The 17,951-nt window shown below is 52.3% G+C and overlaps 1 protein-coding gene across 1 annotated transcript; it reads left to right on the forward strand.

The window, feature by feature from the left end:
- On the forward strand, positions 252–17,117 carry LOC108637096. The gene is made up of 3 exons (XM_018054744.1): positions 252–302; positions 15,750–16,045; positions 16,736–17,117. Exons 1-3 carry the CDS (start codon positions 252–254, stop codon positions 17,115–17,117), a joined length of 729 nt encoding a protein of 242 aa, XP_017910233.1.

Here is a 17,951-nt window from a genome sequence, read left to right on the forward strand (position 1 = left end):
TCTCTGCCTCAGTTTCCCCTGTAACATGGGGGTCGCCGTCTGGGCTGCCTTCAGTCACCTCTCAGTCCGGTGAGCACCTGCCTGTGACCGGCAGTGGGCCACGGCCATGGCCGCCTGCAGCCGTCAGCACTGTCCCTGTTTTGGAGGAACATGTCTTTAAAACTCACAGTGACCGTGATGGTCACAGTGTGCAAGCTTTAGGGGTAGGGCCTGCGGAGCCCCCCAGTGGGGTGGAGAGTTTAGGGGTGCCTATGGCAGTGACTGGAGCCCCCTGCGGGGTGGCCCTTCGGAAGGCGCTGCAGGTGTGACGGAGTGGAGGCAGCACCACCCCAGGTGGGGTCTTCAGGGGGCCTTGGGCAGCCCTCGTGAACCTGCTGGGCCGTGTAAGAATCTCCAGGGGCCCTAGGGAGCCATCGAAGGTGAAGGCAGGCCCCACTGGGGTATTGTCAGCACCCCTCTTTGCCCCTCTCCTTCTATGGGTGAGGCTGGCTGGTGTCCCCTGAACTGTGCCCTCAAAGAGACCCCACCTGCAGGTCATGAAATAAGAGAGTTCAAGGAGACCCCCACCCAAGCGGAGCCCCACCCCTCTCCCGGCCTGGATGAGTGGAGTGGGGGCATCTGTCCAAACCACCTGAGGGAGGCCCCTCCCATGTTGCTTCAGTTCAGTTCAGTTGCTCAGTCGTGTCCGACTCTTTGTGACCCCATGAATCGCAGCACGCCAGGCCTCCCTGTCCATCACCAACTCCCGGAGTTCACTCAAACTCACGTCTGTCGAGTCCGTGATGCCATCCAGGCATCTCATCCTCGGTCATCCCCTTCTCCTGCCCCCAATCCCTCCCAGCATCAGAGTCTTTTCCAATGAGTCAACTCTTTGCATGAGGTGGCCAAAGTACTGGAGTTTCAGCTTTAGCATCATTCCTTCCAAAGAAATCCCAGGGCTGATCTCCTTCAGAATGGACTGGTTGGATCTCCTTGCAGTCCAAGGGACTCTCAAGGGTCTTCTCCAACACCACAGCTCAAAAGCATCAGTTCTTCGGCGCTCAGCCTTCTTCACAGTCCAACTCTCACATCCATACATGACCACAGGAAAAACCATATTCTTGACTAGACGGACCTTTGTTGGCAAAGTAATGTCTCTGCTTTTCAATATGCTATCTAGGTTGGTCATAACTTTCCTTCCAAGGAGTAAGCGTCTTTTAATTTCATGGCTGCAGTCACCATCTGCAGTGATTCTGGAGCCCCCCAAAATAAAGTCTGACACCATTTCCACTGTTTCCCCATCTATTTCCCATGAAGTGATGGGACCGGATGCCATGATCTTCGTTTTCTGAATGTTGGGCTTTAAGCCAACTTTTTCACTCTCCTCTTTCACTTTCATCAAGAGGCTTTTTAGCTCCTCTTCACTTTCTGCCATAAGGGTGGTGTCATCTGCATATCTGAGGTTATTGATATTTCTCCTGGCAATCTTGATTCCAGCTTGTGTTTCTTCCAGCCCAGTGTTTCTCATGATGTACTCAGCATAGAAGTTAAATAAGCAGGGTGACAATATGCAGCCTTGATGTACTCCTTTTCCTATTTGGAACCAGTCTGTTGTTCCATGTCCCGTTCTAACTGTTGCTTCCTGACCTGCATACACATTTCTCAAGAGGCAGGTTAGGTGGTCTGGTATTCCCATCTCTTTCAGAATTTTCCACAGTTTATTGTGATCCACACAGTCAAAGGATTTGGCATAGTCAATAAAGCAGAAATAGATGTTTTTCTGGAACTCTCTTGCTTTTTCCATGATCCAGCGGATGTTGGCAATTTGATCTCTGGTTCCTCTGCCTTTTCTAAAACTAGCTTGAACGTCAGGGAGTTCACAGTTCACGTATTGCTAAAGCCTGGCTTGGAGAATTTTGAGTATTACTTTACTAGCGTGTGAGATGAGTGCAATTGTGTGGTAGTTTGAGCATTCTTTGGCATTGCCTTTCTTTGGGATTGGAATGAAAACTGACGTTTTCCAGTCCTGTGGCCACTGCTGAGTTTTCCAGATTTGCTGGCATATTGAGTGCAGCACTTTCACAGCATCATCTTTCAGGATTTGAAACAGCTCAACTGGAATTCCATCACCTCCACTAGCTTTGTTTGTAGTGACGCTTCCTAAGGCCCACTTGAATTCACATTCCAGGATGTCTGGCTCTAGGTGAGTGATCACACCATCATAACTATCTGGGTCATGAAGATCTTTTTTGTACAGTTCTTCTGTGTATTCTTGCCACCTCTTCTTAATATCTTCTGCTTCTGTTAGGTCCAGACCATTTCTGTCCTTTATCGAGCCCATCTTTGCATGAAATGTTCCCTTGGTATCTCTAATTTCTTGAAGAGATCTCTAGTCTTTCCCATTCTGTTCTTTTCCTCTATTTCTTTGCATTGATCACTGAAGAAGGCTTTCTTATCTCTTCTTGCTATTCTTTGGAACTCAGCATTCAGATGCCTATATCTTTCCTTTTCTCCTTTGCTTTTCGCTTCTCTTCTTTTCACAGCTATTTGTAAGGCCTCCCCAGACAGGCATTTTGCTTTTTTGCATTTCTTTTCTGTGGGGATGGTCTTGATCCCTGTCTCCTGTACAATGTCACGAACCTCAGTCCATAGTTCATCAGGCACTCTATCTATCAGATCTAGGCCCTTAAATCTATTTCTCACTTCCACTGTATAATCATAAGGGATTTGATTGAGGTCACACCTGAATGGTCTAGTGGTTTTCCCTACTTTCTTCAATTTGAGTCTGAATTTGGTAATAAGGAATTCATGATCTGAGCCACAGTCAGCTCCTGGTCTTGTTTTTGTTGACTGTGTAGAGCCTCTCCATCTTTGGCTGCAAAGAATATAATCAATCTGATTTCGGTGTTGACCATCTGGTGATGTCCATGTGTAGAGTCTTCTCTTGTGTTTTTGGAAGAAGGTGTTTGCTATGACCAGTGCATTTTCTTGGCAAATCTCTATTAGTCTTTGCCCTGCTTCATTCCACATTCCAAGGTCAAATTTGCCCGTTACTCCAGGTGTTTCTTGACTTCCTACTTTTGCATTCCAGTCCCCTATAATGAAAAGGACACCGTTTTTTGGGTGTTAGTTCTAAAAGGTCTTGTAGGTCTTCATAGAACCATTCAACTTCAGCTTCTTCAGTGTTACTGTTTGAGGCATAGACTTGGATTACTGTGATATTGAATGGTTTGCCTTGGAGACGAACAGAGGTCATTCTGTCGTTTTTGAGATTGCACCCAAGTACTGCATTTCGGACTCTTTTGTTGACCATGATGGCTACTCCATTTCTTCTAAGGGATTCCTGCCCACAGTAGTAGATATAATGGTCATCTGAGTTAAATTCACCCATCCCAGTCCATTTTAGTTTGCTGATTCCTAGAATGTCGACGTTCACCCTTGCCATCTCTTGTTTGACCACTTCCAATTTGCCTTGATTCATGGACCTGACGTTCCAGGTTCCTATGCAATATTGCTCTTTACAGCATCGGATCTTGCTTCTATCACCAGTCACATCCACAGCTGGGTATTGTTTTTGCTTTGGCTCCATCCCTTCATTCTTTCTGGAGTTATTTCTCCACTGATCTCCAGTAGCATATTGGGCACCTACTGACCTGGGGAGTTCCTCTTTCAGTATCCTATCATTTTGCCTTTTCATACTGTTCATGGGGTTCTCAAGGCAAGAATACTGAAGTGGTTTGCCATTCCCTTCTCCAGTGGACCACATTCTGTCAGACCTCTCCACCATGACCCGCCCATCTTGGGTGGCCCCGCAGGCATGGCTTGGTTTCATTGAGTTAGACAAGGCTGTGGTCCTAGTGTGATTAGATTGACTAGATTTCTGTGAGTATGGTTTCAGTGTGTCTGCCCTCTGATGCCCTCTTGCAACACCTACCGTCTTACTTGGGTTTCTCTTACCTTGGATGTGGGGGTATCTCTTCATAGCTGCTCCAGCAAAGCACAGCCGCTGCTCCTTACGTTGGATAAGGGGTATCTCCTTACCGCCACCGTTCCTGACCTTTAACGTGGGATAGCTCCTCTAGGCCCTCCTGCGCCTGTGCAGCCGCCGCTCCTCCCATCCCTGTTCTCTGAGCGGTAAAGAACCCGCCTGTGCTGCAGGAGACGCGGGCTTGATCGCTGGGTCGGGAAGATCCCTGGGTCGGGAAGATCCCTGGAGAAGTAAATAGCAACCCACTGCAGCATTCCTACCTGGAAAACCCTATGGGCGGAGGAGCCTGGAGGGCTACAGGCCTTGGGGCTGCAAATAAGTTGGATACAGATGCTCAACAATGACACCCGCCCCTCCTGCCTGGACCTGCCCCACACCAGTTTGCCCAGCTTACCAGGACTGGCAAAGCCCCTGGCTTCTCCTTGGTTATGGAAATGAGGGGGTTCCCCACTCGAAGGGCAGGGCCGGGGTCCCCCTGCGCAGGTGGGGCCTGGCACAGGCTCTGCCCCTCTCGGAACCTCTGTGGTCACTGGGGAGGGGGTCTGTGTGCGGCTGGGGCTCACCGCAGACTCACAGGCTGCGCTGATGGACCTTTGTGGATCCCAGGCAACGGAAAACAGAGCCGGCCCGAGTAGGGCAGGCGCTAGGGGCTCCAGAGTCCCCGGGCCCTGGGGCTGCGGGGGCGGGGCGGGGGCGGCCCTGGCCACGCCCCTCACTGGTTCATCGGTCGTTGGGGATCTTTGTGCCGGTGCAACTTTGAGGTTTATGTGGGGTTAAGAACAGGGCGTTTGTGGGCGAGCCGGATGCCCCTCAGCTGGGGGCCTGCTTCTCCTGGGTGGGCAGAGGCTGGGAGTGGGGGACCTTGGGAGCTCCCCAAGTTGTGGGCAAGCTGAGCCAGAGACAGGCTCGAGGGAGCAGCTGAGCCTAATTAGACCGCAAGCCAAGAGGGACTTCAATCAAGGATCAAGGGAAAACTTCATTCCTAATGAGGCCAACAGCGTGGGTTTCATCTCCGCGCGCCATTCAGTTCAGAGACGGTTAATTAGGCACCTACTGTGTGCCAGGCTTGAACGGGCTTGGCACTGCTGAAGTGTACAGTTCCATATGGGTGGCCCCAGGACAGGGGCCAGGGGGTCAAAGTGCAAAACGGAGGGGAGAGGACTCTACGAGGGAGGCGTGGCCTCTGCCTGGGGCCAAGGTCACGAGTCCCGGCAACAGCAGGAGCCGCTGGAGGACAGCTGAAATGGACACCGCACCCCTGCGGTCTTCCTCCCCAAGCCCACCACCCACCCCAGTCTCACCACGAGACACCCCAGTTAAGGGACATTCAACCAAAGCCTGAGCAGCCCCCCCCCAAATCTGCTAAATTCACGAAAACGAGGCAAGTCCGAGAAGCTGTCCCAGCCCAGAGGGCCAGGGAGGTGTGATGGCCCTGTGGGGTCCCTGATGGGGTCCTGGGGCAGAGACGGGGGTCAGGGGGAAATAGGAAAGCCGAACAAAGACTGATTCTAGTTAACAACGCATCAGTATTAGTTGATTAATTGTAGCCAACACCCCACACAGAGGTAAGAGGCTAATAATTAGGAAAACTGGGGGCAGGGAGATGTGAACTCCACAAACATCTCATTTTTGCCGCAAATCTTCAGTTCAACTCAGTCGCTCAGTCGTGTCTGACTCCTTGTGACCCCATGAACCGCAGCACGCCAGGCCTCCCTGTCCATCACCAACTCCCGGAGTCCACTCAAACCCATGCCCATTGAGTCGGTGATGCCATCCCACCATCTCATCCTCTGTTGTCCCCTTCTCCTGCCTTCAATCTCTCCCAGCATCAGGGTCTTTTTCAATGAGTCAGCTCTTCGCATGAGGTGGCCAAAGTATTGGAGTTTCAGCTTCAACATCAGTTCTTCCAATCAACACTCAGGACTGATCTCCTTTAGAGTGGACTGGTTGGGTCTCCTTGGAGTCCAAGGGACTCTCAAGAGTCTTCTCCAACACCACAGTTCAAAAGCATCAATTCTTCGGTGCTCAGCTTTCTTTATAGTTCAACTCTCATATCCATACATGACCACTAGCCTTGACTAGATGGATCTTTGTTGGCAAAGTGATGTCTCTGCTTTTTAATATGCTGTCTAGGTTGGTCATAACTTTTCTTCCAAGGAGTAAGCGTCTTTTAATTTCATGACTGCAGTCACCATCTGCAGTGATTTTGGAGCCCCCCAAAATAAAGTCTGTTTCCCCATCCATTTGCCATGAAGTGATGGGACCAGATGCCATGATCTAAGTTTTCTGAATGCTGAGTTTTAAGCCAGCTTTTTCACTCTCCTCTTTCACTTTCATCAAGAGGCTTTTTAGTTCTTCTTCACTTTCTGCCGAAAGGGTGGTGTCATCTGCATATCTGAGGTTATTGATATTTCTCCCGGCAATCTTGATTCCAGCTTGTGCTTCTTCCAGCCCAGCGTTTCTCATGATGTACTCGGCATAGAAGTTAAATAAGCAGGGTGACAATATACAGCCTTGACATACTCCTTTTCCTATTTGGAACCAGCCTGTTGTTCCATGTCAGTTCTAACTGTTGCTTCCTGACCTGCACACAGGTTTCTCAAGAGGCAGGTCAGGTGGTCTGGTATTCCCATCTCTTGAAGAATTTTCCGCAGTTTGTGGTGACCCACACAGTCAGATCTTAAACTGCTCTAAATAAAGGCAGATCCAGACTGAGCACAAAGGTATGGAGGTGAGGTGCTGAGGCCCGGTGGGGCTCTATGGGGAGGGCCCAGTTTCACTTTGCCTGACCCCCAAGTCCCACCCGCATTTGCCTGTGGAACGCCTTTCCCACGTGGGACCTCCGTACCAACAGATAGCCGGTTCTCTGAGCCATGATCTGTGAGGAGTCCTGGACCGGGCGCTGGAGCCTCATGATTGGCGGGGCCCCTCCCCAGGCCCAAACCTTCCCAGGTGGGCAGAAGGATGAACCGCCCCCTCAGGTGTCAACCCTGCCCCTCGACTCTCTCCTCTGTACTCCTGGGTACGACAGACAAGGGTGGGGTCAGGACGGAGGGCTTTAAACTTGTACTGGAATCTCAGAAGAGACCTTGGCACGCGCCCAGCTCTCTGTGTAGCATTTTAGCTGCATCCACACATTGAATGAAATTAAAAGACGCTCGGTCCTCGGAAGAAAAGCCATGACCAATCTCGACAGCACATTAAAAAGCAGAGGCACCACTTTGCCCACAAAATTCCGTCCAGTCAAAGCCAAGGTTTCTCTAGTAGTCGTGTGTGGATGTGAGAAGTGGACCACAAAGAAGGCTGAGGGTCAAAGAATGGATGCTTTTGAGCTGTGGTGTTAGAGAAGACTCTTAAGAGTCCCTTCGACTGCAAGGAGATCAAACCCATCAATCTTAAAGGAAATCAACCCTGAATATTCGTTGGAAGGACTGATCCTGAAGCTGAAACTCCTATACTTTGGCCGCCTGATGGGAAGAGCCGACTCACTGGAAAAGACCTTGGTTCTGGGAAAGATTGAAGGTGGGAGGAGAAGGGGACGACAGAGGGTGAGATGGTTGGATGGCATCGTTGACGCAGTGATCATGAGCTTGAGTGAACTCTGGGAGATGCTGAAGGACTAGGAAGACTGGCGTGCTGCAGTCCACGGGGTTGCAAAGAGTTGGATGTGACTTCGCAGCCAAACAACAATAACGCTTTAAATTCTCGTGCCCTAGCCAGGCTGGTGTGACTGTCTTCACCTTACAGGTGTGTAAAGTTACGGAAGCGGTGGCAGGCCTGGGAGTCCCAGGCAGGTCCCTCCGACTCGAAAGCCTGGGTTCTTACTCAGCTCTTCCCCCCAACCTTGGCACCAACAGGCGGCTGCAGAAACAGCATCTTTCCAGGCGCAGTGAAACCCTTGGTGGCCACATGCCCAAGTGTTAACTGGATCCTCTCCAGAGCTTGGGGCTTGGTGGGGCAGTGACACTCTGTAATTCACACACTATGACTTGCTCAAACTTATTTGTTTATATTTTCACAGTGAGCATGCATTTCCTTTATCATGTGAAGAAGTCGTCCCACTGAGGAAAGGATGTTTGAGTCAGCCCAGGGCAGTGGGGAGAGAGCGAGGGAGGGAGGCCTCTTTCCATCTCCCTCCCTGCAGGAGGGTTTCAGAAATCCGCCCCCTGGAATTGCTGTCCTTTGGGGGAAGCTTGAAACCCAACAAGGGCATCTTTGTCCCTCCAGGCTGGCCGCCAGCACAGCCTCTCTGGGGCACAGGGCAGCGGGTGTGATTCCCACACACCCATCCAAGAGGGATAAAGAAGGATAAAGCCACCTCGCCGTCAGGCGTCAGCTCCTCTCTGCACGCTGTTCTTGACTGTCCAAGGCTTTAAATTTGGTGTCTCCAGGCCATCAGATGCCCCACTGGCACGTGGAGGTCTGCACTGGTGACCTTCCTCAGGAGCCGAGGAAGCCAGGACAAGGCAAGAGAGCCCCCAGGCTGGGGGGCAGGAGGCCTGGGTTCTAATCTCATCCTGCTGTAAACTTGCGGGGTGACATTGCGTAAACATATCCGCGTTGACGGGGGACTTAGCAGTGGACTTAGCTGTGGCCTAGTAACGGGCAGGGCCCACGTCAGGATGGCTCAGCACACAGAGTTTAGAATGGGGGACAAGTCCCAAGGGTGCCGGAAGGGCAGAGAGCCCAGACAGGAGGGGGAAGCAACGCAGAGAATAGCTCCGGTAGGGGCCGAGGGCGTTCCTGGGCTTCCCCAGGGCCCCTGTGGAAGAAGGGGCCGCCTGGCAACAGCTGAACTGCAGGAGTGGGCGCTGTGATGCACGTCCAGACCTGCACCTCGGAAGGAGCTCCTGTTCTGCTTGCCGCTGGCAGTGGTGCCTGCTGGCACTTTGCAGCTAAGTATGTCTCCAGCATTGCCTCGCCTGAAGCAGGCTGCCTCGCCCCAGTTTAGGTCTGCATCCAAGCCTGGTGGGCATGGGAGCATGGAGTCCCAGCCTCTTGCCTTGACCGTGGACATCTCTAAAGGGGCTATCCCCGCCCCAAAGCCTCCCATGAGGTTGACCGAGGCCTCTGTTGCAGCCTGCTCTCTGCCCTGTCCTGCACCCCTCACTCTCTCAGGTCTTCTCCCCTGCATGCAAACCTCCACTTCGGAGTCTGTCTCCTGGAGAACCCGACTGAAGGCTGTTGGTACTTAGAGTGGCACTAGGGAGAAAATTTTAAAATGGGATTTTGGAGCTGGGCAGTAGGTGATGGGTGAAGACTCTGGCAGGTGACTCTGGTGCGACTGTTAGAACGTTGGCCAGTGGGGAGCTGGGCCGGGGTTCTGCACTGGTGCGTGCAGTATCTCGAGTGGCTGCCGTCTGGGGGGAGAGTCAGTATAAGGACCACGGAATCGGGTGCTGTTACTGGCTGTGGTCAGTGGATGGGAGAAAGACTGAAAGCCTGATTGCTCATCAATTTAAGATGAAGTGTGGGCTGATGGCAGCGAAAGTTGTGGCTGAGGAGCTCTAAATTCTGTAAACCAATTAAAAAGGGGCAAAAATGGTTAACGTCTACTTTTTCCTCCCCTAAGAACTCTGGAAATTAACCAAAGGCTTACAGCAATTGAGGGATTTACTTAAGAAAAATAGCTGATTCTCAGTGAAATCAGTTACTTTGATAGCCCCGCCCCCCTCTTCTTCAGCTCAGTGGTAGCTCGCGTTGCAATACCGGTAAATGTGGAGCAGAGCTCATTCCCAAAGAATCGTGATTAGTTGTCTGTTCTGACTTGTCCTGTGTTCTCTGGAAGGCCAGCCCAAAGTTTGTTTGTGTTTCATTTAACTCGGAGTTGGCCTAGAGCTTAAGCGGCACACGGGGTGTGTGCTGAAAGCATTAGCCAACTGCTGTTAGAGGTGGTAACAGCTGGGAAGAAATAGGCTAATCACAAAGCTTGGGAGGAAAGGTGAGCAATGAGATGTCCGTGCTGTCCAGACGCTAAGCTGTGTCCCCCTCTTCGTGGCCATGGACTGCAGCACGCCTGGCTCCCCCATCCTTCACCACCTCCCAGAGTGGCGCAAACTCACGTCCACTGAGCCTTCCAACCTTCTCACCCCCTGCCGCCCCTCCTCCTGCCCTCAGCCTTTCACAGCATCAGGGTCTTTCCCAGTGAGATGTCCTTAGGGCTCTGGAAAGCTTGGAAGTATTCGCACAAGTCTCAAGGGCTGAGCGCACATCCTCCTGAGAGATTGAATGGGCCCTGAGCCCTCACCTCCTGACGCTGCCTGGCCAGCAGCAGGAAGTGAAAGCTAAGACAGAGCGGAAAGCCGCCTGGCTCGGCACTGAAGGCTTGGCCCTAAACGCACAGAGCCCTTTGGCAAAGACTGGAATATTGTTTAGCTGTTCCAATCCTTCAGGGAAATCTCTGTCCAATCAATACCTGACCAGAAGCCAACGAAACAGAGATTTCAGGGTCTACACATGACAAATAAGATGGACTCTACAGAAAAGCTACTCAAAAAGATCCCGACTACAAGAAGGGAGAGCAACAAGAAACCCTGGGGAAGGGAGAGAACCTGGTTTCCAGAGCTGCCACGTGATAACACTCAGAATGTCCAGCTTTCAACTAAAAACGACAAGGCCTGCAAAGAAAAAAGAAAGTATGGCTCACACACAGGGGAAAATGACATCACTGTACTCTATCACTGAGGAAGTCTAGATATTAGACTTTTTAGACAAAGACTCTATATCAGCAATTTAAATGTTTGATCAGCTAAAGGAAACTGCGTCTAAAGAGTAGAGGACAGGGGCTTTCCTTGCAGCCCAGTGGTAAAGAATCTGCCTTGCACCGGGGGGGGGGTGTGGGTTCAGCCCCCGGTCGGGAACTAATATCCCGCATGTTCCGCAGCAACTAAGCCCGTGCTGCTGCCGCTGAGCATGTGTGCTCCAGAGCCCGTATCCCACAACCAGAGAGTCCACGGTGGTGTTGCCCTGTCGCTAAGTTGTGTCCGACTCTTTGCAATCCCACGGTCTGCAACATATCAGGCTTCCCTGTCCTCCACTGTCTCCCATCCTTTGCTCTGACTCACGTCCGTTGAGTTGGTGATGCCATCCGACCATCTCATCCTCTGTCGTCCCCTTCTCCTCCTGCCCCCAGTCTTTCCGGGCATCAGGGTCTTTTCCAACGACTCAGCCCTTCGCATCAGGTGGCGAAAGTATTAGAGCTTCAGCTTCAGCATCAGTCCTTCCAATGAATATTCAGGGCTGATTTCCTCTAGGATGGACTGGTTGGATCTCCTTGCAGAAACGAGGGACTCTCAAGAGTCTTCTCCAACACCACAGTTCAAAAGCATCAGTTCTTCAGCACTCAGCTTTCTCTATAGCCAAACTCTCACATCCATACCTGACCACTGGAAAAACCATAACTTTGACTAGACGGACCTTTGATAGAGGCAAAGAAGAGCAACTTCAGTATACTGTCGAAAATAAATTGTTATTAATCCAAACCGGTGTGTTATAAATTAAGATACTGATTGTAATCCGTAGGGCAACCACAAGAAAATAACTCAGAGATAAAGTAAAAGAAATTACAATGGCATTAAAATAATACTTTAGAAATATTTAACATAAAAGTAAGCCGTGATGGAGGGACTGAGGGACAAAAATGAGGCAGAGAAAACAAGTCGCCAAACGACAGACGTTAGTTCTTTCTTATAAGTAATGATTAAGTGCAAACAGATTTAAACTCTTCAATTAAAAGACAGGGATTAAAAAAAAAAAAAAGACAGGGATTAGCGAACTGGGTAAAATAACGTGGCCAATGAGGTGCTGTCTCTGAGAGACTCGTTTCATTTTTTTGTTTATGGTGGTGAAGCAGAGAATAGCTTTATTGTTTTACCAGGCAACGGGGCCACCACAGGCTGATGCGCTCAGAGCTCTGTGTCCCAGCCTCGGGAGAGTAGTGCAAAGTTTTACAGTAACTGTTTTAAGGGGCTGTTTGGAGTTCCTGGACTTGCTTCTGATGGGTTGGTGGTGAAGTAAGTAGGAGTTGAAGGTGAAAGTGAAAGTCGTTCAGTCGTGTCCAACTCTTTGCGACCCCATAGACTATACAGGCCACGGAATCCTCCAGGCCAGGATACTGGAGTGGGTGGCCTTTCCCTCCTCCAAGGGATCTTCCCAACCCAGGGATCAAACCCAGGTCTCCCACATTGCGGGCAGATTCTTTACCAGCTGAACCACAAGGGAAGCCCAAAAACACTGTAGTCGGTGGCCTATCCCTTCTCCAGCGGCTCTTCCCGACCCAGGAATCGAACCAGGGTCTCCCGCATTGCAGGCGGATTCTTTACCAACTGGGCTATCAGGGAGTTACCATCATTAAGCTTCAGGTTCCAACCAGTCTGGGGTCTACATGCTTGTGGGCAGCAAACAGTTAACTTCCCCCGCCTGGTGGGAGTCTCAGTGAGCAGACTCACTTTAGAATCAGACACAAATAGGCTGAAACGAAAAGGAGGGAGACAGGTAGTTCATGCAAGCTGTATTCAAAAGAGGGTCGGAGCGGCTGCGCTAGCGTCAGGCCAAAGGGACGTTATTAAAGACGCAGAAGGCGATAAAATGGCCAAAGGGTCAACCCGTGAAAAAGAGTCAACAATTGCAAATGCTTATGCACCTGGAAACAGAGCCCCAAAATCATGAAGCAAAAAAAAAAAAAAAAAAAAGACCAAATTGAGAGAAGTAGAGAATTCAGCTATAATAGTTGGAAACTTCAATACTCCACTTTCAATACGGACATAACAGTTAGACAGAAAATCAGCAAGGAAATTAAAAACTTCAAGAAAACTGCCTACCAAAGTAGCTGAACAGAAATCCGCAGAACACTCCACCCAACAGCAACAGAACACACATTCTTCTCAAGGGTAAACGGAACGTTCTCCAGGACAGACCATAGATTACCGCGCGCGTATGTCTCAGTCCATTTAAGAAGACTGAGATCAAACAACATATGTGCTCTGACCACAATGGAATGAAATTGGAAATTAATATATAACAGAAGGAAATTTGGAAAAGTCACAGATTTGTGGGCATTAAATAAAACACTCTTAAATAGCCAATGCATCAAAGAAGAACAAGGGAAATTAGAAAACGCTCTGAGGAGAGTGGAGGCGAAGACACGGCAGAGCAGAGCCATCAGGGATGTAATTAAAGCAGTGCCAGCGTGGGGGAACGGCTGCAAACGTCTGCCTTAAAAAGGGTTGAAAATCGATAACCTCGCCTTCCACCTTAAGAAACCAGGAAAAGAACGAGCTTTATGACAAAGGAGGTCTGGCAGCTGATGGCCCGGGTGAGAGACGGGACAGCCTCACGAAGGCACAGCTGGTCCCGGCCTGGGGATGTCACCTGTGAAGATGAAGCGTGCCTTCTAGGGTGATCCTGGGCCCCAGCCAGGCAGTCCTGGGTCTGGGGTCACCATCACTCCCACTGCCCTTCTTGGGAAATTTGTGTTCTCCATCCTCACCGTTCCGGGATCTGCGGTCCACGAGTCCTGCCTCCCAGAGGGAGCACTTCCACTGGGGGACACCACAAAAACCCCGTTAAACACGAACTCATGCCTGCCACTCAGTCCCTGCAGGCTCCTTTTTTTGCCCAGAGACCCTCCTGACAGGGGTAGCTGGTCTGGAGCATCTGGAGGCAGTGGGGCTGCTCTGACAGTCTTGCTGTTGTTCAGCTGCTCAGTCGTGTCCGACTCTTTGCCACCCCGTGGACTGCAGCACACCAGGCTCCCCTGCCCTTCACCATCTCCCGGAGCTTGCTCAAATTCATGTCCACTGAGTCAGTGATGCCGTCCAACCATCTCATCCTCTGTCACCCCCTTCTCTTCCTGCCCTCAATCTTTCCCAGCATCAGAGTCTTTTCCAGCATTAGAATCTTTTCCAGTGAGTTGGCTCTTTGCATCAGGTGGCCAAAGTACAGGAGTTTCAGCTTCAGCATCAGTCCTTCCAATGAATGTTCAAGGTTGGTTTCCTTTAAGATTGACAGGAAAAATACCTTTAGCACTGGAGGCATCTCTTTGTATTTCTCTGCCTAACTCTGATGGCAAGTAGACAAAACCAGCAGTCACAGCAGAAGGAGGACACAGCTTCTAGGAGCTCAAAGCAACCAGGAGCTCAGAGCACTCAGGGATGTTCTGAGAGGCTGGGTCAGCAGAGGAGCCAGCCTGGGGTACAGGAACCTGGAGGGTACAGAAGGTGAGCCTCACCATGTGGCTTTGAGACCAGTCTCTGGACAGGGGCTAGAGGGAAACAGTGATAGAATAGATTCTTTTAAAATGAAGAACCCTATTCATCAAAAGACACAACTGGGAGATGAAAAGGCAAGCTGCAGAGTTGCAGAACGTATTTGCCGTATATTCATCCAACTTATGGCCCGCATCTAGGACACTCCTAAAATCAATAAGATAAAGACAACCAGTGGAAAAGGGGGGCAGAATTCTTGAACAGGCCTTGTTTAAAATAGGATTTCCAAGTAGCCCCTAAGCAGATGAAAAGCTCCCCAACCTCATGATTCATGCGGGAAATGCAAATAAAACTCCGGTCAGGCACTACTTGACTCCCACCAGCACAGCTAAAATTCGAGACCCTGAGAATCACTCGTGCTGGTGAGGATGTGAAGGAGCTGGAATGCTCTGCATGCTGGTGGGAGCATGTTCGCCCACCTTGGTTTTATCCCCAAAGCTTTTTCCCTGCTGCGTGCTCAGCCGCTCAGTCGCGTCCGACTCTTTGCGACCCCAGGGCCTGTAGCCTCCAGGCTCCTCCGGCCATTGAATTTTCAAGGCAAGAATACCACAGTGGGTTGCCATTTCCTTCTTCAGGGCATCTTCCTGACCCAGGGATCCAACCGTTGTCTCCTGCGTTTCTGGCATTGGCAGGCAGATTCTTTACCACTGAGCCTCCCGGGAAGCGACACCTGTTCCCCAGACCCCAGAGAGGTACCACCCAGAGAGGTACACAAGAGTGATCTGCTTTGCTCTGTTTGAACGAGCCGAAAAGCTAGCACCTGCCTGAACGTCCACTGTAGGGAGAATGGGAGAGCCAACCGTGCGGGTCCACGCCACACAGAGCCCTGCTGGTATTAATAACAGACGGCAAACTACAGGCCGCAGCGTGGGCGCCTCTCAGGGTGCTGAGCTCAAGGAGCCAGACAAGAAAGAGCGCATTCCATTCCTATGGATTTCAAAACAAGCAAACCTAACCCGCGGCTCTGGAGACAGGGCTGCGGTTACCAGGTGGCGGCGTGGTGGGGAGAGGTTAGTGACTGGAGGGGTGTGGGGGCTTGGTGCCTGGGGGCTCGATCGGTGTTGGACCTCCATGCAAGACCCCGCGGAGGCAAGCACTTTGGGGCCACACTGCTCTGCACGGGAAGGGGTGGTCAGGGTTATCTGGTTAGTGGTGAGTGATCTGCACTTGGTCATCCGGTTCTGTCCGGCCCTGGCCACCCACCCGTCTGTAATCCATCCACGTGGTCCTGGGTCTGGCCGGTCTGGTTGGGCCTAAGGTGTGCTTTCTGGCTTTTGGTCGGGGGTTTCCTGGCCTCAGTTTTGTGATGAATGACCCCGGTTGTCGAGACGCCTCACCTCCTGTTCAGCAGCGTCTTCCCTGATGCTCTGGGGCTGGACTGTGTCCCCCTAAGTCCACATACTGTAGCCCTGGGCAGCCCCCGAGGGATCACATTTGGAGATACAGCCTTTAGGGGGGTATAAAGTTAGAGAGCTGTAAGGATGAGGCCCTGATCTGATGGATTGTTGTTCCTACAGGAAGAGAAAGACACCCCTGTGCTCTCGGTCCCCACAGATAACAGGCCATGTGCAGACGGGGACCGAAGGCGACCACCTCCAAGCCACAAGGAGCTCTCTCGCCAGAACCCACCCCCAGTTGACGGCACCTTGATCTTGGAGCTCTGGCCTCCAAAGCTGAGAAAATCTCTATTGTTGAAGCCACCAGGGCGCTGCGGTTTGTTATGGACACCCAAGCTGACTGAGACACCACCTCTCAGGGCTTCCCCAGCCCCGGAGGGCTGGGTGGATGCCCTCTGCTCCCTCTTTGGCCTGGGGTAAGCAGCTCCCGCCCCTCAAGGGCGGCGCACAGCAGGTACCAGGTGAGACTGAAGCTGCTGGGCTTGAAGCCTGCCTCCCCCACTTGCTTGCTCAGCCTCCTGGAGCCTCAGTCTTCCCTTCTGGATGGAGGTGAGGATCTGCCCCCAGAGAGCACCGAGGACATGGGAAAGCCTCAGCAAGGGTGCGCAGCAGTCCGAGCCCTCCACAGAGGCCCCAGGAGGGGTGGGCGTCGGTCTGGAGGACCTCATCACAAGATCTAAGCAGTGGTCAGCTTCTGCAGCAGCGAGGGCAGTCAGGAAATCTGCCTGCTTGGGATGAGAGAGCAAAAGCTGTCCTGGGTAGAGTTACCGAGGCCCTGGGCAGACCCTTCCTATCTCTCCGTCTTTCTGAAAGGGAGCGTTGGCCGCACTGTTGCTATTTAACTAGGGGGAGCAGTTTAAGCATGACGGAGGCTCCGCCTCCCTGGGGCGAGGGTGGTGCTCTCCGACCGGGCAGGCGCCCAGGCCGCCCGCTCAGCGCCCACTGTCCGCACACCTTCCTTCCTGGGGTGGAGTCCTCCCCACCCCGGACTCCAGTCTCCCCCTCGCTGCCACCTCTCCTGGTCCTGACCCCGCGGGGCCCGTGCCTCCATCCTTGCCCTCTGACCCCGGTCCCACGAACACTCACCCTGCTTCTCTTCTCTGCAGGTTGCTGGGAAGCGTCTGGATTTTTAGGCTTGGTAACCACAGATCTGGGTTCGGGGGAGTTTCCGCACAGACCCTGTTCTGGACCTGTTCTGCCTCTGTGTTTGAGGCCCAGACCACGATGGGCTACCGGCTCCGTATCTTCCAGCAGCAAGTAGATACACTGATTAGAGTCGCAGCTCTCAGGGAAGTTGACACAGATCATATTTGTGCACTGGGTGGAAGAGCTTTCTCGAAATTTAATTACAACTTAAGTGTAAAACATGCCCCTTCTGTGGGAGTTTCGTGCCTCGCGCATAATTACCTCCCCGCTCTCTCCCAATCACCCTCTTACGACGCCTCTGTGTGCTGTGAGCGATTAATTTATAGGCTGCTAATAGGCTAAAGCAGTATTTAAAGTAATTTTGCCCAATGTAGCTTTTAAGGCGGGATTGAGATGATAATTACTCAAAGCCCTGTTTTATCACCCTGGAGTCGTTACCGTGGTACTCCTCTCCGGCCCTGGCAGCCTCCTCCCTCCCCGGGACCCGTGCGCTCCTCGGCAGGTGTGCGTGCCCCCGGCCACGGCCCTCACCTGGCGGCGACCACACTAGATAACACGTGGGCCCTGGTTGGGAGTTGGGGTGACCCCAGAAGATGGAAGCCGGGCTCCACCAGCCTCTCATTAGCAAAGTCGTGGCAGAACTTACCGGCCACTCAGGAGGCCGGGACTCTGCGGCCCAGGTGGCTGGAGAAGATGCCTTGGTGCCCACTCTAAGGGTATGTGGGGGGGGTGGGGCGGCAGTGGGCACTTGACAGAAGGTGGAGGGCTGGCGTGGGGCGAGCCCATGCTGTGAGCGTCCCCTCTGACGTGGCTCAGCCACGGAGGGGAGAGAACGGTCCCCATCTTCTCAGGGAATCCATGCACGACTGCAGGGCAGGCGGGCGGGCACCTGCCGCTGGGCCTCTCTCGCCCCTGAGTGTGACTCTGAGGCGCAGAGACAGCTCATGGAAGGGGCTCTGAAGGAGGAGGTGTCAGGGGAGCGCAGGGCCCACCGAGCATGCCCCGGGCTTCCCTGGCTGCAGATGGAGCCCGGCTCACCCACCCAGGCACAGCGCCCAGGGGTCTCCTGCAATCCCCCAAGTCACTCTGGTGAGAGTCAAAGCTGGAACCCGGCCCCAGCTCCATCTGACCCCAAAGTCCAGGTCCTGCCCCTGGGGGGCTGACCACGCCCCTTGC

This window comes from Capra hircus, chromosome 11, assembly GCF_001704415.2.
Source record: "Capra hircus breed San Clemente chromosome 11, ASM170441v1, whole genome shotgun sequence".
Classification (NCBI taxonomy): domain Eukaryota; kingdom Metazoa; phylum Chordata; class Mammalia; order Artiodactyla; family Bovidae; genus Capra; species Capra hircus.

Coding starts and splice junctions, on each gene's coding strand:
- LOC108637096 (XM_018054744.1), top strand. CDS start 252: ATGGCAGTGACTGGAGCCCCCTGCGGGGTGGCCCTTCGGAAGGCGCTG. Junction 303..15,749: donor CCCTTCGGAAGGCGCTGCAG/GTGTGACGGAGT, acceptor TTGTTCCTACAG/GAAGAGAAAGACACCCCTGT. Junction 16,046..16,735: donor TGCTCCCTCTTTGGCCTGGG/GTAAGCAGCTCC, acceptor TCTTCTCTGCAG/GTTGCTGGGAAGCGTCTGGA.